General features: G+C 44.1%; 1 protein-coding gene across 6 annotated transcripts in view; it reads right to left on the bottom strand.

Annotated features, from left to right (window-relative positions):
• Positions 1–21,307, bottom strand: part of GRIA1 (glutamate ionotropic receptor AMPA type subunit 1) — a 190,462-nt gene that overhangs the window by 62,341 nt on the left and 106,814 nt on the right. For all 6 annotated transcript variants that reach the window (XR_005269366.2, XM_072023203.1, XM_072023204.1 and 3 more), the window contains 2 exons: positions 5,852–6,091; positions 4,257–4,441 (listed from right to left, as the gene is read on the bottom strand). Coding sequence is in view for 5 of the 6 variants with exons in the window: in XM_072023203.1 (XP_071879304.1) it covers positions 4,257–4,441; positions 5,852–6,091 (425 nt within the window). In the remaining variant the exon portion in view is untranslated. The remainder of the gene's footprint in view (positions 1–4,256; positions 4,442–5,851; positions 6,092–21,307) is intronic.

Raw genomic sequence — 21,307 nt, 5'->3', positions numbered from 1 at the left:
GCTCTTTGCCACGCTCTGTTCTCCCTGATGCCTGTACAGTCAGATCTATGTTCTCTTTTATCAATACAACTGCTTACAGATCTGTAGTGTTTGAAAGTTCCTATGTTAGCTTGGTAGCTGGGAAAGTTTCCCTTGTCTAGGTAGAAAGGCAACACCTATATAGGGTTGCCTGTGATTATGGGGGAGAGGGTCACAGATCAGATGGTCCCTGATGGTTTTCTTCTTCCTTGATTCAAACAATATAGAAAGAATACAGTGAAAATCACATTCTGTTTGCTGGCTCTAGGTTTCCACTGAAATTTCTCTCTACTGATTTCCAGCAGTACTCTTAAATTCTTACCAGTTTACTTAGAGCCATGTATCATCTGCACTTGAACCAATCCACATATAAAAAGAAAACACTGAAAAAAGCACGTAAAAAAAAAAAAAAAAAAGAAAAAAAGAAAAAGAATTGTCAGTTTCTCAGGGAACTGCACTGTTTCCATAAGGTTTCCTTTCCAGCAGCACTACCCCTTTATTTCCATTGTTGTATGAATTGTTTCTGAATTACTGCCTGCATTGCTAATGCTCAGGCAAAGTCTGCAGGAATGGCAGCGAGGCCAGAAAGATCCTCATAGCAGAACGATGACAAAGAGACTGCCGTGCTGGATTTGACCAGAGATCGGTCTACCCAGGATTTCTCTCACACCCTAGGCTGGTAGCAGGTGTTTGGGAAGCATCAAAGACCAGGGCACGCGTGCACAGACTGATCCTTCCCATGGGACTGCACTCCCAGATTATCACGAGCAACCATTTAGGGATTTCCAAATGGATTATAAATGAGCTGACACTCACTCTGTGCAACCGGTTCATCTGCCTTAGCCTTTCTCTGATGAAGTGCTCTTGTAGGCACATTAAAACTCATCTGGTTCTCAGCATTAATGTAGGGGTTGCAATTAACTTCACTGAAGGCTTCATTTAGTAGCAGTATCTTACACAACTAATCTCAGCTCCACCAGCTTCACTGTCCTGTGGTTATCCCCACAGGCTCCCGCAGAATGGCTACTGCAGAGGAGTCTGAAGCACTCAGAAAAAAACTCTGTATACCAAAGATAGGTATTCTTATTATTGGTAATTTTCCATCTGAGTATCTTCCAGTGCCAGATCTGAGAAGCAAAACCAGACTCAACTTGTCCCCTTCCATTCATCAACTGCAACTGACTTGCAGCAAGTCCCAGAACTTGTGGGAGGAAGGAGCATCTCTGGGGCACAGCGATGCCTAAGAATTACGATCCAATTCCCCATTTCTCCAGCATCAACAATAGATGGCATTGGCTCCTTCTGCCCAAACTCCCTCTTTGTTATTTTATTAGGTGTCAGAGTCGATGAACCGGAGAGGGCTGCCGACCAGCTTTCCCTGAGCTGTTAATCTTGCAGCCCATCCACCTGAATTATGAGGCTTGCTTCCTGTGTTTTACACAGTTATTTGTGATCTTAATTTATTTTAAAATGCTTGCTCAGTCCTAATGTGTCCGGATGGCAGTAGCAAGCTGAGGTTATAATAGCATTTATCACTTAGGCTGGACGTAGTGAGAGGCTGTGCTGGGCTGCATGCTGATAGCTCGCTTGGGCCACCTAGGTTTCATTACCCACTTCTTAATGGGCCAGTTTGACATCTATTAGAGAGAAATCCTCTCAGAGTGAAACAGTAGCAAAGGAGAAATTCCAGTTATTCATTTTAATGAGAGACAAGGAAGAAACAATATAGTGCTTTGATGTAATGCAACCCACCGCTTATTTATCCCATTAAGGCTACACAGCGCAGCCCCATGGATATCCTGCCCTGAACCGAAGCCTGGCTCATAAATGACAGTTACCTTGGTAAAGATAAATCATGCCCTTGAGACATGACAGAGGAGAAAGAAATCGGGTCATTTTCCATGTATCATTAACACTTTGAGTGCTGGCACCATCATCAGCTAAGGTCTCTGGAGCAGGAGGACCACCACGCTGGAGTCAGTGGGGTTATCTGTGTTACATGCAGGTGGTGTGCAGAAGAAATTAAACATGTGTGCAAGCACTGCTGTGTGTGCATGAGTGACTGCTGCTTAACAGCCATCCCCAGCTCTTCTGTTCACTGGGGAGCACAAATCCACAGCCACCAGAAGACAGAGACAGGCTTGTCAGGGAAAAAGATAAATGCATTAAAATGTCCCTGAGAGGCTGAGGCAGCTCTTTGAACACCTCAGACACTCAAAGAGACAGGACAAACAAAACAGTGACATCCATGCAGAGGCTGCTGGTGTGGGGAGCTGAGAGACAGCTGACAGCCTGAGTTTAAGTCCCAGCTGAATTTCTTGTGATAATGAGCCGAACACTATCTTTGCCCCTCTCTGGTCATCCCCATGTTGCAAGAGACCTGGCATCCTCTGCTTACACTGGGATGACTGCCTCTGCTCCAGACATCCCTCTGGACTCAGAAAAAGAAGTCAAACAAGGATAGGAATGAATTGCAGAGGTCAGAAAAATCTTTACAGCCCTATCCCTAACAGAAGAGTTACCCCTGAGCACAGAGATCAGTTGGAATTGTTATTTTATGCAGGAACACACAGCATCATCTCTTATTTCCCTGGAAACAGGTGAACAGCAGGACCAATTTTCGTTGTTTTTTTTTTTTTTTTGAGAAGGCAAATAGCTTTAGTTGGATATAAATTTAACTCTTGCTTCTGCTATGTGAAGAAGTTTGAAATAGAGCCTTCTTTTCCTGTTCATATTAGGCAAACTAGATAACCTCTGACTATGGAACTTTGCTTTCTATTAGACAAACCAGATTTGAAAAGGCAACATTATTAACCCTAGAAATCTGATATACCTTATATGAAAGCTTGCAAGAAAGGCAAATTCACTACCAGGTCCTATCAAAGATTTTGTTCAACTGCAGCTGCTGCATGGTCAGAGAGAAGACTTGAAGGCTTTACCCTCCAGAACAATCTGGTGTCTCTTTCATGTGTGACCTATACTTTGAGGTTAAAACCTGCTGCCTCCTTTGTTATGATTTATAGCAGAGTAGCACCCAGAGACATCCAACAAGGATGGATCGTGCTCGTCACCGAGCCGTGCGGCTGATGAAATGGCAGTCCTTGCCCCAGACAGCAAGCAGCTGAAGTGTGAGACAGGAGGTGACAGGTAGCTTAGACAAAGTGATGTGTGAAGCACGAGGTAAGTGAGCTGGTTATAAGAAGTATGACAGTGGGAGGTACCGTGCAATGGCTGCTCGGCACTGCTGAGCCCTTTCTAAACCATGTGGGATGGGATTTGCGGCTTGGGAAGACGATGGCTGTATGTGTGAGAGGGCAAGACGTGGCTGGAGTTGAAGAGGGGACTCAAAAACCTGCAAGAATAGGCCTGCCGTGAGCTTGCATTGGTCTCCTGTCTGCACAAGTCCATATTCAGGACTCAGGGAAAGCACTAAGAGAGGCATGGAGGGAAGGAAAGAGAAAAGAAAAAAAAAGGGGGTCTACAATACTGAGTGATTTATCTAGACTGACAAGGCTGGGCATGCAACCAGGGATGCTGAGTTCTCTGTTGCCTCATGTTACCTGTCTGCCTCATGGCAGTATCACACTGTTGGTCTTGAGCTGACAAAACAGCCAGGAGATGGATGGGAATGAACCAGTTTCTCTTGCTTGAAGTCTTTATGGGAGCTGGGAACATCTGATCCTGCTGCAGGCTGGATGCCCTGGGACAGTGTTGGGCTTCAGCCTCGTTTGCAGGCAGTGCTCCTAAGGACACTACATGTGCCATAAAGCTTCTCCATCTCTTTCCTGCTGGCACTGGTTGTGAGAATTTGGTGCCGCACATGGAGTCTGCAGGACCAGGAGTCTGGCAGTGCCAATTCACACTTCCACTCCAATTTACAGGGGGTGGGAAAACCTGAGAAAACTCAGCAGAGTTAGAAAGTGCCATGTCTTGTGCACACTGCTTGGAGGAATTAGCACAAAGCAAACTTGTTGGGGAGTAAGGGGAGTTGAAGTACTCAGAAGAGGAGTCAGACAAGTAAGGAACATGAAGCAGCAACGCTCACTCAGCATGAATACACAGGAGCTGCTAGTACTTATATGACTTTACACTTTCCAAAATAACACAAAGGAAAAATACCTCCAATGCTCACACAGACGCATGATGAGCTGCAATGAGACATGGATCAGACAAGAATGGGGAAGAAAAACTTCTGCAGTGCATGCAGCCCCCTCCCAGCAGATCTACAGTGACACAACCTTGCTGAGGATGATGTTCAGCCGCTCAGATTCACAGTCCACCACCACCAGCCTTTCCTTCTTCTTCTCCAGCTCCTGGAAGAGCATGCGGTAGCCCTCTTCTGTTGTCGTCAGGATGTTGACAGCTGTCACCTGCCAGTTCTTTTCGGCTGCAGTGTCCAGCACTTTCTGTAGGACTGACAATCCTGTGACGGGAAGAGAGGGAGAAGAGGACAATAGAGGGAAAACCAAGGTGTAGTTTTACAATGCCATTTTTCTGTCCTTCTGATAGCTTGCACAGCTGTCCCATGCTGGGCTGGATGTAGCACTACAAGAGCACAGTAGAACTCGAACGAGCAGATAATAGTCTAGCATTTTGCCCACACACAGCTGGCCTAGAATTAATGGCTCCTGCCTTTTCTGTCCTAGCGCAGGAAAATAGGATGATTCCAGGCCTAGTTTTCTTTTGTAATTGACAGATCAGTCTCGTGGATCAGGCCCCACTGTGGGATTCAGATAAGAGTTTTAATCCCTGTCTTCTTGTCTGTCACTATCCAAATCACATCATTTCTCTGGGCCATAGCTCCTTTCTCATTTTTTTATCTGTTTAGGCTCTATGTTCCTAGGGTTAGGGTTAGAGACTTCCTTAACAATCACAGTACACGATCATATTCAGCATCCCTGTCTCTCCTTGAAACACTTCATTGGAAGACTTCATTATTGTTTAAAGGATCTTGCCTAAATTACATGCACAGCTTTCCAGAAGAGATACAGGTAGCACTGTTTTGCAGTCTGCTAGACCACCCCGCCTACTGCTGTTCTGTTGGGATACAGAGCATGTCCATCCCTTGAGACAACAGAAAGCTGGGTGGGATGCTTTTACATCATACACTTGTCTCTTAACGTCATCCTGGGCTAACGATAACTTCCAGGACATAGCTGTGAATGACCTTACCTCTGTACTGTCCTTCACAAAGCTGCTTTGCTCTCAGCCTCCGAGCTTTAGAGGCATCTGAGAGCTGGGGAAACTGAATCACAAAGCAATGACTCACTAGCCTTGTTCATGGTTTCAAAAGTTAGCCCATATCTTAGAACTCAACAAAGGCTTTTGTTATTTTAAGCAGACAACTAACACTAACTAGAGAACCTGGAGTTTTCCAAACTACCACTGCAAACATACACACATATCATCATCGGGTGGGGGCTTAGGTGAGACCTTAGCAGCTGTCCACATTCATAAGTGCAGGACTGAGTGGTCTTGAGTTGAACAGACATGAAAATAGGATGTATTAAATATAAACAATTTCCCCATGTGAAACCCAAGCCTCTTATATATGAAATATTTCCATTGTGTTACTGGGTTCTGGTCTGACTCTATGAACCTAGAAGTACTGGTTCTGATTATTTTTTTTCTATATATCAATGTCCCACACTCACAACAGTCAGTAACGGATATTTAGAAAAAGAATAAAAAACAGGAAAGGCATAGGTTTACCCTGCCTTTAGATAGCTTCTCAATCTCCAGAAACCTATAGTAGGGCATCTTCTTGAGCCAAATCTATCTATACCACTACATATAATTGCACAGTAATTCTCCTGGGGTGCTTGTGACTTACCCCGATCAGCGTCATAAATGTACACAAACTTCTGCCAGCTGTAGTGTTCGATGACACTGATGAGGGCATCCTGGAGCTCTGGGCGAAGCTGGAGAACAAACTGGTTGGACGTTTCGACGGGGAAGCTGGGCGTTATGAAGCAGACGTGGAGAGCCCCGCAGAAAGATGTGAGCATGTTGACAGTCCTCCTCTCATAAAAACCAAAGATGGCATAGACGCCCTTGGAGAACTGTGAGCAAACTGGAGGAGCAGAGAGAAATGTCATGAGAGCAGAAGGACAAGAAGATTCATCAGGAATACCATCAAAACAAACATTTTCCCTGAGATAAGTTGCAGCCTGTCAGGACTAAATCACTTTCCTTGAGCCCTGTGGGTTGGTGAATGAAACTTGTGCCACATGAAGATCAGGGCTTGTGGCCATGGGATGCTCTGCCCTTGAACTCCACAGACCTGCTTTATCTCTGATAGGCAGAAAGGATTTGGGATTTGGAATACAGTGTCCCCAGGCCTCTGCTGAAGATTTTGCCACTTCTGGGAAAACGTGTATTACCTGAACAAGGGAAGCCCCAAGAAGAGTGTGGTGGCTCACCATGCCCTGGCATGGCAGATGTCTGGCCCCTGGAGTTGTTTTATTTTGGGGGAGAAAGCTGGAGCTTTCTATCACATCCCCAGCTGCATTAATGGAGCAGAAAGAAAGCATGTGCAGGACAACACAGCCCTTTGCGGCCAGTGACTCCAGGAGGAAGCCATGGGTTTGGCCTCAGAAGCTGAGCCCACCCTGAGAGGGCAAAGGATCACCTAGGTTCAATGCTGTCACAAGGCAGCTCCAGTGAGGTTTGTCCCCAAGCAGGAGCTAGTGGCACTGAGGTCGGATCCTCTGATACCAGATGTGCGTTGGTACCTGAGGACACCTGATGGGCAATTTCTGGTTTCCTCCACAGCTGTGGTAGAGGAGGCTGTGGACCTGGTGAGGCAATGGTGGTGACCCAAGAGGTCTCCATGACTACTCCTGGAGGGTGCACACCACGTTCTCCAGCGGATATTTGCATCTGATCTCGGCAGGCAGCAGCTTGTCACACAGAGAGGGCTCTCCTGGGTCGGAGCCTTCCTCAGGAGAGCACTTAATGAGATCGTGGGAGCTGCTGCAAAAATGCCTCAGGATCTCAGTAAGGGAGAGAAAGCTCACACTTTGGGTTGTAAAACTTAGTCCCTGAGACAGTCAGATTCATTTAATATCACCCTTGTTTATGGCACATCCTAATTTACTATCAATAAATCTCTAGGCTGGAGGTGGTGGCAGTGACAGCATTTTCCCTGTGTCAGAACTCCTGGCACTTGTGTCTCCTCCTGTTGTCACTCTGCTTCTGAAGACCTTTGGCTGTGACATTTATCCTGACTCAACATTTCACGCCCTGCTCCCCGGCTCACCCTGCAGAGTGCAGGGTGAGAAGTTGGATGTGACATTTTGGGGTCCCCTGGCAAGCGCTCTGCGCTGCTTGGGAATCCCTTGACCTGGTTTCTGCTGGTATCCGCCAGTACCAACTCTTCTGCACGTGTGGCTGAAAACAGGCTCCTAAATGTGAGCTTGTTCCATGCTTAGCTGGGCTCTGTCCAAGCCCTGTCTCTCCAGTGAGGACCAGAAGACAGTGCTGCCGACTGGCTTACGGCCATCCTGGATAAGATCACCTTGTTTCCCACTTCTCTACTGCCAGCATCAAATATTCAGAGGGAAGAGCAAGAAATCTTGCTTCCAACTGTGCAAAGCAAGTCTCTGCTCCCAGATATTTGAAATTCCAGCTGCCAGATTTCTGAGACCGCAAAGACTGCTGAGAGCTGAGAGCTGTGTCTCGTGACACTGGTGAGCATTTTCCCTTCCTCTTGAAAGAAGCCCATGTTTGGGTCATCCCAGCCCAGCACTGTGTCCCCAGGGTAACCCATCTGCTTTCCACTGCCCACAATCTCAAATACCTCAGCACCTTCCTCCCCCATGGGAATTTGTATTTCTGCAGGGCAGGGACTTTTCCTGAAGGCTGAACCGTGACGGAAATAAAACCCTCTTCTCTTCATTTTCACGGCAGCGTCTCTCTTTGCAATCAGCAATTGTGTCTGTATCAGCTGGAGTCACTGCCCTCATCATGGGACTGACACATTCAGGAAGAAAAGTAGCAGATACAGATAGAAATAGTCTGAACGGCGTTTCCATGTGACTGGACCAGTGGGTCTAATGAACAGTGCGATATACCATATGTGAGAGATCAGAACATGATCTCTGGAGACCCAGGCTTCAGATTCAACGAATGATTAAAGTGACATTCTCAGGGCAGCTGAAAAATACAGCACAATTAATAATCCAGACAATAAACGCGGCTTGCTTGCTTTTTGTTTTAGTCAAACCACAGCTTCCTTGAATTTTATTTTCTATTTGAAATGAATCTTTTTTTTTTTTTTTTTTTTTTTTTTAAACTCTGTGGCTCAGTCACGCTCAGGCAGCCCTCCTACACTGTTCTGAGACACTCATCAATCCCAATGTTTGAAACAGATTGCACCAAAGCCGACTGGGAGAACGAACAGTCTTTATCATTAGTATGTTTGGAAAGAACCCGAGCTTGCTTTGTATTGTGAGACCATGAGGGGCTGTGGACAAGGCAGATAATTTGGAAAAAAAAGACTTGCTGAGGGTTATCACCCAAGGAACAACAAAGAAACTGTTGTGTTATTTAAGCTGGAAAAAATGAAGAGCAAGAGAACTGAAGCCACCTTTCTGGGATGGAACTTGGCAACATGTAAAAGCAGTGGCTGCAAAATGGTTTAAATCTCAGGGCTATTTTAAATTACAGATATGCCAAGTGTATTAACCCAGTAGAATTAAAAAGAGGCTGCTGCCATTTATTTGCTGCACAAAGAGGTAGTTGGAGTTTCTTTATACTTGCTTTAATTGTTTTATTAAGCAAATTTATTAATAATTTTGTTCGCATTTGAGAACAAACTTCCTAACAAAATTCTCTTAACTATTATAAACCTGAACTAGAGGAAGCAAATATTGTAAACTACTCTTTGTTTTCGCAGTAGGGAGGAAGCTTATCAGCACCTCAGCAGTCACAGTTCTCTGACTGATGCCTTTCTGAAAAGATTAAGAAATATGACAGGGATAAAGATCATAGTGGGATGAAAAGTCTAAGAAGATGAGCTCCTCTGGTCAACTGGCTTGTGATAATATCACTCTTTGCAAACCTCATGCTAACTACCTGTTAGCAGCGAGATGGCCACAGGCTGGTTCTTTTTGCAGAGGAACACAAATTCACAGTTGAATTTGGACAGTTCAGCTTCTGATGCTCATGCCTGTAGGCAGGAGACTAGGAGTATTCAGCAGCAGAAGTGTAAAACCAAGGATGTGAGCATGAGTGAAGAGTGTTTACTTAGATGCAAATGCAGACGTTTGTGGTGGTTTGCATGTGCTACTCTTGGCCTCTGGGCTGTACAAATGGAAAGAAGGGCAGAGAATATTTATTTTGGGCTGTAACTGTGCTATTATCTTACAGTGAATTTGTAGTTAATTACAGAAGGATTTCCCCTTTAAAAAAAAAAAAAAAACTCAGAAAATATAGTTCATAATGAGTGATGGCAAGTACATCTGCATTTGTCCTGAGCAGTCTTGCACAATTGATCTGGTTGGGTTTCTGGATGGGACACTCCTGGCACCAAGCACCATTGCCATCCAGATCCCTCATTCTCCAGGCACAGGATCTCATTGCTGAGGATTTTTATTTATTTTTTTAATTATTTTTTAATTTTATTTTATTATTATTTTTTTTCCTCAGATTTTCATTCCACAAAAAAAAAAAAAATAAATCAGGTAAAAGCAAAGGCGTTAACTTGACCGTCACCTGGTTATGCTGGAAAGACAACTCAGTGACAGCCAGCTGTTTTTGGACACAACACCACAGTGCCTGTTGCAACCAGGTGAGGTGGGAGCTCCTCAGATCTTTCTCCAAACACTGCTACTTACAGTAGAAATCAAAATAACCTCATAAGATTCCTGGTACCTAGTTAGAGGGTGACTGATGTGGTTGGGTGAAACGTTGGAGGCCCCCCTCTTCCTACAGAGAAATAGAGCCACTGCGGAGCTGGTGTGCCCTTGGATTCTGACAGGGAAAAACATCCATGCTTCAGTCATGCTTGAAATCCCCAGGCTGTAGGATTTCTAGTCCTGCAGTTTCTCTCTCATTTCCCTTTTCATATGGAAATATTCCAGGTAAAGCACTTAAATCTGAGAGAGGAAACACTGGTTTTACTGAAAGCAGGATGGGACACCTACCTAGCAGCTGAAGAGAGGCAGCTCTGGTCACCTTTGCAAACACTTCTAAGAAAATACATGCCTACTACTTTAAATTGCACATTTCCTCTGCAGAAGAGGAAAGAAAAAGATATGCTTTGAGTCTATACAAATTTCTAGGACACTTTATTTAGCTAAAGCTGTCAAGTGGTCAACAAGAGAGCAGCTGCACAAGACTGATTTCGGCATTCAGGAGGGCCAGGGATTATTTGGAAATGAAGATTTGAACTGACTCCCATGGGAGGCAGATGACAGATATAATGGATCTTTTATGTGAATGTTGTTGAAAGCAGAAGGGACACCAAGAAGTTTCTCTCAGAAATGGTTACCACAAAGAAGGGCTGCCGGTCTTGGGGTCTGAAAGAGGAAGAAAGGCAAAAGGGCTGCACAGAAGGATGGAAATGAGGATTTGGTTTCCAGGAGTGAGAATGGTGCCATCCTGCTGAGAATCTGCAAACAGGAGTGAAAAAAAGGGAACTGCTTCCCATGGACACAGCTGGAGAAGCCTGGTAGGAGATCTTGGCAACTGCTCATCTGCCATTTCCTTTAGAAGCAGAATTTTCCCCATTTCACTGAGTTTAAGACTAGAAGGGGACATTAGATCATTTCTACTGACTTCTTGTATCTCACGGACCATTAGGTTTCACCCAGTTACCCCTGAAGGAAGTCAATAATATGGTTTAGTTGAAGGCATTTAAGCTCTCAGGAGACTCAACTGCTGTGTGCCTCTGTCAGAGAACAGGAATAACAGAGACAGTGCTAATACCCACAGCAACAGCAGCAGTAAAAAAACTGATTAAATGCAATATCCCCAGATGTTCCCCACAAACAATTCATAATCTCTGTTGCAGAAGGAGACAAAAAAAAACAAACACCACCAACAAAAAACCCACAGATGGTCCCTGTCAGACCTCAGAGCCCTTCCCCACCCAGGAGGATGTCACATCAGGTGAGCCTCTAGGAGGGAAGACTCTACACCGTCTCCTGACAAACCATTTCTGTAATGCTCAACTGCAGATGTTGTGAGGACTTTTGAACAAAATGCTCTCCATGGACTAAGCGGGTAGGCAAAAAGGGCAATTTGGAAATTTAGAGTATGAGAGATCTTTGAAACCATCCAATCTGACACACACAAGTACTTGCGCTCACTTCAGAAATCACATTAACAGATGTTTTCTAAAAATCTCAAGACAAGTGTGGCCAGACTTTGAGGAAATCAAAATAGTCAGCTCAGTCTACTGTCCTCTGCGAGCTATTGAATGCCAGCTCTACAATACTTGTAGCCCCCATCTCAGCATTTGCCCAGACCTCCAGGGACACAGAACCAAAATCCTCATTTGGTCCAGAGCTGCACTTGCAGCAAAATGACAGCAGTGGTGTCAAGGAGCAGATCCCACATGCTTTTCTTTGCTCACTTGGAGTATTTGTGTGCGTGTGTGGGAAAGAGAAGGGGAGGTGCATGCGTAATTTATTTTTAGCATGCCCTGCCTAGAGGCGACCCTCACACCGTGATGGAGAACCTGACATCAGGTTGGCGAAGCCGGTGGAGTTTCAATGAAAGAGCACTAGTGTCTGCTTCAATTAGGATCAGCTCAGCTTTCCTCCCAAATGTTTGTCCTCACAGTTCTCCAGTGTGGCGTAGGTGCCAGAGCGCATCTCTTCAGCACATCCCAACGACAGCATGTTCCCACAGATTTTTCAAGCAGGGGAAAGCCAAACAGATTCTACACTCCCCCATCGCTCCATGCATGCATATAGCTGACAGCAGATATGTCCCATATATTCGATCAACTGCAAATTGGGCTGATACAATATCACAAGAAATATATGTTTCTCTTTCAAATATATTAAAGACACTGAAATGTGGTCCCTTCCATCATTTTCCTTCATTGCTGCTCTGACCACATGGGAAGCAGCAAAGCGCTGCTGATTTCTACATCAAGGTCTGCTTTCCTTCCTTCACATTTAAACAATAATCTATCTGCTCATCACTGTTTATGGTTAGAATTTCTTTCTTTTTTTTTTCTTTTTGTTACATTTACACAGCTGACAAATAAGTCATAGTTTACCTGACTGCAAATGATGTTTTCCTTGAGATCAAAATGGATTTGGGATGCTTCTTTCTTGTATGCTGCTGAGTTTAAGGAAACAGAAATGGCATGGGAGCTTTTGTCAACAAAAACTAACAACATGACAACAAATCTTTCCTCAGGACTCTCAGTCATTTAGTGTGCTTTTGAATTATAGCCACAGTGGTTGAAGATGTGGCCAAGGGAATCTGAAGATGACTTTAACCTCTCTATTAAAGGGACAAGCTGAAAATCATTGCTCTCCCATTCCTGTGCTTCCCATTCAGAACTTTTTTTTTCCTAGAGCCTGGAAACACAGTTCTTACCCAAAAAGATCACAAAACAGAAGAGAAAATCCAAATATTAAAGGTCTTAACTAGGTCACTGAACTTGTTGAAAAAAGGAAAAAAGTAAAGTCAAGGTGTTTGTCAAGACTTTCCCTGTTTGCTTTGCTTGATTTTAACCATATAGTTACTTAGGGATTGCTACCATTTTATTAAATCAAAGAAAATTAAACATTAAATATATTGAAGAGGTTCCAGTCAATACTTGATCAATTTCCCAATAATGGTGGCACTTTTAATGTGAATGAAGATTACATATTATGTGCAAATCCCCCACACAGAACACTCTGATATCATGAGTGTCTTTTAACATGCTCTGGACAAATATCCAGAGGAGACACAGGCATGTAATTCTTGTGACCTGGGACTTTTGGAGCCACAGACTTGGATGTTGCCATAACTAAAACATTATTTTCAAACTGTTTTTTTCTGGGTATCCTTCAAATGATGACTAACTCATAGGAAGACAACAGAGACACCACTGGAAAATATCTGATGTCCATCTCAAGCAGCACTTGGGCTTTGCAGAGGCCCATTCCTTCTGCAGTTAGAATCAGGTTATTCTAATAGGGACAGGTTGGCTAATGAGAGTCCCGTGGTTAACAGATTATGTGTAAGGAGAAACAGGTTCAGTGCCAGCTGTTTCAGGTTTGCTATCTAATCATGACTTGGATCCTTGCCTATAAGGTGCAGGAAGGACTGCCTTCCATTAGCCCCATCTGTTCCAGTCCTTGGGGTCAGAGACTATTTCCGTTACATGTTTGCATAGTCCCCAAATGAGACTGTATCCTGAGCCCCGCTCTCATGCTGTGTAAGGTTCATGTTGCCTACTGCCTTCAGCTTTTCCAGTAACCCATACCAGAGCCACGGCCTTTCCACAGCCCCATGGGCCCTGGAAGACCAGTTATCCTGCTTTAACCTAACCTCCTGCAATGAAAATGAAATCCAAAAATTCATCCTCATTGAAATCTCCATGTCTGAAGCACAGTCATAAATATTAAAACAAGATTACCACAAAGGGAAAAGAGACAGCTATATTATAAAAGGAGGTGAGGGATGAGGGTTGAACTAATTTTGCTTCTGCTGCTTCATTAGATGGCCTTTTGTTTTATGTCAGTCCTTCTACAAATAGTACTATACTAGGAAAACTAACTACAATAGCACAGTGCAGCTTTCTGCTGGAAGCATGAGCAACAACAGAGGAGAAGAACAAAGCACTAAACCCACAGCATGTTAATACGGTACGTGGCATGCTGGTTCTTAGGTCAGCACAACATTTAATTCCAGCCTGTAAGAGATGAATTATTAAAGCAGTGTAAAAAGATGGGAGTGGGGGTGAGGGGTGGGAAAAAGCAGTAGCAGAAAGCAAATGCATCGCATAAAGAAGAGTTCACTGCAGATGAAATGCATTTTGTCTTCACTAGCATCTTTTCTTTCCCTAATGCATCGTATCTGTTTAGGGCAGTTTTTCTAGACATTAAGCCTGTGACTGTCCTCAGTGCAAGCCTCAGGTTCTGGTGAGGATTTTATAAGTGTCTGCCTTGAAACTGGCTACAGGTTGCAATGCAAAAGCCAGACTATGGACATTGTCTGGAAAAGCAATTCCAATGTTAATGTTTAACTCCACTGGGGAAGGAGGTTTTTAACATCTACCTAAATCCTTTTTTAATCTTCATCCCATTAATAATCATTTTGGTCCCATGTCCTCTGCTTCATAAAATATGTGCATAGATACTCCCAAATTTTCTCTGGTCTGTGTTTTTGCAGATGCACCAGTTTGCAAGTCAAACTGATCTCTCAGTCTTTGATGTGTTCCCTGTGGTATTTATGAGACTCACGTTGTTACCTCCAGTTGAGAAAAGTGTCTGGATAAGTTTTCCCAGATGTACCATTTCCATTTTTTTAGGATTATTTCCTGCTCATAAAGATGTTTCCTTTAGCCCTTACTGGAATTCTGCTCCAGGCATGGAGTTCAGTTATGATAAATATACTCCTTCTTCCAGGTTTGTAACAAAGATAGTAATCAAGACTATCTTTAACTGCAACTCTGTATCAGCCTCTCTGCCTGGCCTATCTGCCCAATAACATTTAATTTTCCATTACAATCACACCTTGTGAGCCTTTGACCATTTTTAATCAATCTGATTAATATTTTTGGGGCCACTGTAAATTACATCACCAGGACCACATTCATGATTTGGCAGGTGACTGAAGAACGCACTTTCAACAGGATTATTTCCATGGAGAGACATGAAAGCACATTTATCAGCAAGAAGGGCAATAGGAACAGCTGTACTTGGAGAACAGGTCTGAGTGGGAAGGTCTCCTTTGTTGATCGATGACAGTAGGTGATCAGGTGGCCCAGGAGACCTTCTCCAGTCCTGGGTCTACACACAGTACTCTCTGTGCCTGCTTTGGGACCTCACCAACAATTGGGAGTGCTGAGTTCTGACCTGCACGCAGACCTCTCCTTTCTGTCTCTAATATTTCACGGTGGCTTTCAACACCTCCTCTCCCAGACACCGTGCTTTCACTAGCAAGATGCAAGACACGCACTGAGAGCACATACCTGCTTGAGAATTGACAGGTTGCACAGCAGCTTGGATCACAGAACCTGGACAACTACAGACAAATGTTCTCACAGCAGCGATGATGTGGTCTCATGCCTGAAGCCTGCTTTTCCCCATGCAGCCAGAGGTGAGCACCTATAATCCCTTCTCTTTTCTCTCTGCCTTTATTTTATTATTTTTTTTCCACTCCTGCTTCAAAATTTCCAACTTTTAATTGTTTTGTGCTATGGTGCATAAAACCTCATCCTTGCATGCCACTGAACTAACACAACTAATTTTAAGCCTTTCTTGATAACAGACTGGAAATTAACAACTTCATTTGTTAACACCGTGTCTTTTTTCTTTTCAAGACAGACAAAGAACATGACAGAACACATATACATGCATGCACATCTTCCACAATGAGAATTCCATGCTCCCAAATGATTCCTGGGCAATCAGCACCAGACCCTAATGCTCTGCAGCCAGGCAAAGCTGGTGCTAAATTCTGTACAGTCAGATAGGGCATGGTCCTGGTGTGCCCAGCTTTTAATTCCTACTTTCATGCAAATGAAGAGAGATCATTATATTTCCTTAAAAACTGACTCCCCTTCCTGGTAATGATGTCTTTTTTTAAAAAAATCATGGGGAGTGTTTCCCTCAAAGAAACACGGGGATATACCATATCCTGTACACCTACATAGCAAGTGTGGGCATTATTATTAATTCTAACTTGCTCAGAATTACACTTACCCTGTATCCCTCGCACACAGGTACCAGCTATAGGTGCACCTGTTGGTCTGTATGTTTGTAGGATGCCTGGCACAATGCTATGAGGCCTCTGTCAGGTACTATAATATATACATGCTAAATAACAATAAAGAAAGCCCCTGAATAGCTTCCTTGGAGTAGAGAATTACCTTCCCAGCAGAGAGGAGAGAAATAGTATGGCTGGCTAAGTACAGCAAGCAAAGCAAAGGGTAAGGAGGGACCTAAATGGAGAATCAGGGGAATTTTCCCTAACCTGATTGATCTTTTCAGTAGTAATGATGTCTTGTATGTGTTCTGCTTTAAAATATCTTCCAGTCTATGAGGTGGGCTGCCTGATTCAGGCTGTCAGAGGGCACATGAAATGTTTCCCTCTTGTGGTATGCTATTGTTGGCATTTCTGACATTATTTGACTCCCTGCTCATTTAAAAATAAAAAGGCACAGACAAAAAGCATAGGGTTTACTGTGAGCAGAAAAGCACTGCCAAGCTAACCTCTCCACAGGAATTGTCTCACTGGTCCAGGCGAGAAGGAAGAACCTGCTCTTATCCAGGACAAAGCATTCTTCTTCAAAACAAACCTCTCACATACCTGACAGAGCATCTTGTCCTCGGGGGCTTGAATTGAGAAGCATTACTTAAACCCACCGGCTGCCTGACGTGTTATTTATAAACATTCATGTTTTCTATACATTTTCAAGGCAACATTGCAGGTATATGCTGAGCTAGCAAAGCAGATGCCCCAAAACCTACATGTGCCAACGCTGCTCCAAAACTGCCATCTTTTTGGCAATAACTGGAACCATTAAAGCCTTCTGAAAAGAGAAGCAGCAAAAGTACAAACCCAGTGAGCTACGTTCAGTATGTAAGGGTTAAGTCCCCAGAGTATTACCTTTTGTATTACCCGTTTGTATATTGTGTTCACCTAAGGTCTGCCAAAGCACAAACGGTTTTGAAACCCCATTTAATACTTCAGCGAGGGCTGGGTTAGGTGAAGAATGACAAGATCCTTTGACATCTGAGAGTGCTGCCTTTTGTGGGTTTAAGTGTCTCCCTTGGTGGTTCTTTGCTATAGTCATTTGTTGTAGGGTTTTTATTTTTCCTTTTCACATTAATGTTCCATTCCATTGTGCTCATAGCTTTCTTCAGGCCTACTTAATGTCAGGGGGAATATTACTATTTCTTCCCTGTCATTAGAACAGCTTTAATCCTGTCTGTGTTGCGAGGGCAATAAATGATAATAGCTACCAGACTTTTATTTCCGCAGTGCCTCTGAACACCAGGTTTTTTGAAAAATCCCAAACAAACAAGTTTAAGCCTGGGATCTTTTAAACCTGGTGGGAGACTGTGTTGTCTGGGGAGCAGGAACGCAGAACTGCGACAGATGGCAAGATCTGGACCTATGGTTTGTGATTTTATGGTCTCTGGTGAAACTTCTGTGCAAATAGCTTCTTGTGGGTGGTGGAACAAACAGTTTACATGAAATGCAGCTAGCTAACGTGCCCAGATGGAGCTTCCACGGAGAGGTGATGCCTGGTAAACTGGGACTGCAACCAGCTGCAGAGGGCAGCTTCCCTCTTGCGGGAGGTGAAGGCGTCCGTCCCACAGAGCAGTGCAAACAGTGGGGAAGGGGCAGCTGGGGGACCCCCCTCTCTGCCCTATTGCTCCAAGGAACTGTGGACAAACCTGGAGTGCTCTGTGTGAATGTCACCCAGCTACCAAAAGTCAACACAGCCAAGGAGCAACATTTGATGGAAATTAAGCAAAATCCTAAAAACCCTTGGGTATAATCTGTGTCATTTTACCAGCATGTCAGAGGGGCCTTTTACAGCTACAATCTTCTGAACCTGCACCTGGATCCATAAAAATCACCTTTAATAAAAAGCTGGTCCAGAAATTAATGTCATTGGCACCAAGGTAAGCACCAGGATGTGGAAGCAGCTGCTGAATACATCATCACTTACAGAAGACCATCTCAGATGCACACCTTTTAACTATAAGACCTTGGACAACCAATCCCCGTTACTATTAATGGCAGGCAACATCAAATTCTCAGGCACTAAGCATTATTATAGCGTATCCTAGAGAGACAATACCTCTGAGAAAGGTGTTTCTGCTAGATGTTTCACTTGCAGAGGTTTGTGTTCACAGGAAAGATTTCTGCTAGTAAAAAATACTGAGCCATCTTGTTTTCATTCAGGTCAGTGAAGATACCAAGAGTATCTCAGATTTTTCTGAACATCCTATACTTCCAACGGGACTGAGAAAATAGTTTGGAAAAATGGGATGTGTGTGTTGGGGAGAAGAATGGGGGAGTGTCACTAACAACAGGAAAACATTTAGATCTCTTGCTGATGTTTCGTAATATGCAAACAGCACCTCTTCTCCTCTGCTGATTTCCATTCTGGGAGAGTTTTTAAGCTCCTGAAGCAAAAGGCTCTCTAGTGAGCTGCAGGGAGCAAGAGAGATCATGTAAAACATTATGCATAAATGCAAATTGTGAGGAGGCCAGCCAGAGCACGGGAAGTGAAGTTGTTAGAAACTTAGGGTCATTCATCACTTGGGAGCAGTGACACCGCACATACAGACGCAGCTTCTGTCTCAGGCAGTTGCTCAGTGTAAACTGAAGAGTGTGACATGATTTAGGCAGCTACCGAGAAAACCCCACTGCTTCTCAGCAGAAACTTTCCATGTACAATATTATTCAGACAGAAAAGCAGCAGGAGGCCGGAGGATGCTAATTTGTACCACTTTTCACAAGCATCACAAAGACTCTTTCACTATTCACCAGATGTCGTACAAACCTTCTGTTGACATTGCAGAGAGATGCCTCTAATAAAATGCATTTGTCTCTGAAACCAGAGCCACTGACCACTCTGTGTTGGGCAGGCCTTGAACACAGACACAGCAGGAGCACCAGCTTTCCAAGGAGGGGAAACAGGCCTCAGACTTCACAAATATTGTACAAGACAACTGAGCCATGGAGAGCTTCACACATCAAGTATCAAGTTTACTTCCCACGAGGAAAACTGGGAAAACTGCACTGTGTAATGGACTCTAATGGTACGTGCAAAGTAGGCACATGGATGGCTAAAGGTGTAATTAACCTAATTAAGGCACCATTTATTCCAGAAGGCTCCAACAGGAAAGACAGGTGGAACTGACGTTCAAAAGAGAAAGTTGCCAGGACAGAAACTGCTGTCAGCAGCAGGCAAAACTCCAGCAAAGACTTGGTCTGGAAGGAACAAGGCAAAGAAGAGACATCCCTGGGGCAGATTCCCCTGTCTCTAGGCATGCACATGAAGCCAGGGGTGCAGTGGAAAAGCCTGGGAGTTACATCTTTGGGACTGCCCCAGCTAAACTGCTGAGGGCTGTGGTTTTCTTCTCTCTGTGCTGCAGCCCACTTCATGTGCTGAATGTGGCAGGGAAGAGCGTGTAGCCTCTGGTTTGAGCTCCTGACCCTCCTGCTAGAGAAAAGATTTATTTCTCCGGGAGAGAAATTATTTTTGGATGCCTATATTTAACATGGCAGTGAACATCTGCAGTCATATTTCCTAAGCTTTTGGTGTGATCATTCTCCTGTTCTGCTCGTCCTGACAGCAGAGCGGTGTCAGTGGAGAGCCACGGCAGTATTTCGGAAATGTGCTTAAATGACTTCGTTGCCTTCCACATCTCTTTAAAGAAGTGGAATTATCTTGAGGTGATTTGGGATCAAGACACATAAGGAAGCCATATGGTGCATGCCACCTTTGAAAACTGGGCCTTAGCTCGCATGTACTGTGAATTACACAGGCTGTCTTCTGTGACAGCTTTTATCAGTGTACTCAGAAGCCGGATGCTTTCAAGGCACTGCCTTTGGAGCAGGTCTAGACTGGAGGAGCTGGGATGTGTTGCGAGGCAGGTTTGGTTGACTGAAGCCCTTTATGCATGTGCGCTTTGCAAGCCTTATGGTGCAGCTGTGTGGCTATAACACACTTGCATCATCTTGTGAGCTTCATTCTTAAATCTCTCGAGCAAGGAGGGGAGTGATGACAAAAATCATCCACTTTCTGTCTGCTTAGAAAGCACAGTCTATGCAGGGGTAAAATTAGTAAGATAGCTCAGAAAACTTTTATTTCAGTGTAGAGAAGTTTTCTACATTACAGTCCCCCTGGTATCTACATTGAGGCCAGCAGAATTACACTAGGCTTGGTCTAGTTTTGTCATCTGGGAAACACAACATGTTTCCTGAATGAGGCTGCAGGGATACAGGACCCGATTTGTGTGTGCAGTTGGCTGTGACTTGCTTGTAAAATGTACTTGCTTCACATCTGCTTGAGCTTAGGTCACCAAGGTCCTCCTCAGAAGCGTGCTCAGGCATGAAAGCAAAAAGAATTTGTGATAAAAGACCCTTAAAAAACATCTCCTAACAACCTTATTGGAAAACCCTTCAAAACAAATGTATGGGAAATAACAGAAACCTGAGGAGATGTGAAAGCTGGGAGGGAGAAGGGGAACAGGGGAAAGGAGATCCAAGCTGGAGGCTCATTGTTGGGGGAAAAGCCAATTTAATTTCAAAACCAATCATGCCTTTAAAACAGAAAAACAAGGATGAAAGAGAGTGTAAAGGATGGAAAGGGGGAATGAGTGCAGGAACATTCTGAGATCCAAGGGACAGGTACCTTTTTCTAGATGGTGGGGAAGAAAAATGGGCTTTCAACTTGTGGGTCACTTTGTTCTTGCTCTCTCTGAATGGACACAGAAAATAAATCTTTGTCCTTCTTTAACACTACCCAGTCTTAGTTAGGAAGGGGTTTTGCCAGCCTCTCCAGGGTGTAGCTGCCTTTTCTCCACAAAGTTTTTTAACATCATTTCACAACTAGAAACACTGAGATACACACTTGTGCAAAGCAACACAACAGTTCTGGGAAGAGACCCAAGTGCCCTTACAAAAGGTCCCCTTGATAAGGGACAGCATGAAAAATGGGCCAATTATGATGTATTTCCAGTAGAATCCTCACCATGCACCAGGGAAACACGTTCCCCAGTGGACTTTGGTTGCTCTGCAAGATGCTCTCCCATCCCTGCCTGCTCATCTCACCAGTCCTTTTGGAGGAAGGGCACATGCTACCAGCAGGACAAGGCAGCACTGCGAGAGGAGTGATGCTCCTCTCCAAGCACACAACCACTTGGCACCTCACCCCAGGCTCAGGGATTTTGTGACCAGCTGTTGAGTGGGCACTTTGAAATGGAGCTCATGTACTGGCTTTAACACTAAATCCGTAGAAATTCCTCTCACAGCTCAACCTCCCCTCTTAATTCATGCTGGGATGATTTAAAATAAATAAATAAATAAATAAATAAATAAATTAAAAAAAAAAAAAAGGAAGGACAAACATGACCTCTTGCCTGAA

This window comes from Anas platyrhynchos, chromosome 14 (assembly GCF_047663525.1).
Source record: "Anas platyrhynchos isolate ZD024472 breed Pekin duck chromosome 14, IASCAAS_PekinDuck_T2T, whole genome shotgun sequence".
Lineage (NCBI taxonomy): Eukaryota > Metazoa > Chordata > Aves > Anseriformes > Anatidae > Anas > Anas platyrhynchos.
Note: the sequence above shows the minus strand (reverse complement) of the source record. Positions and strands in the feature narration are given on the sequence as shown.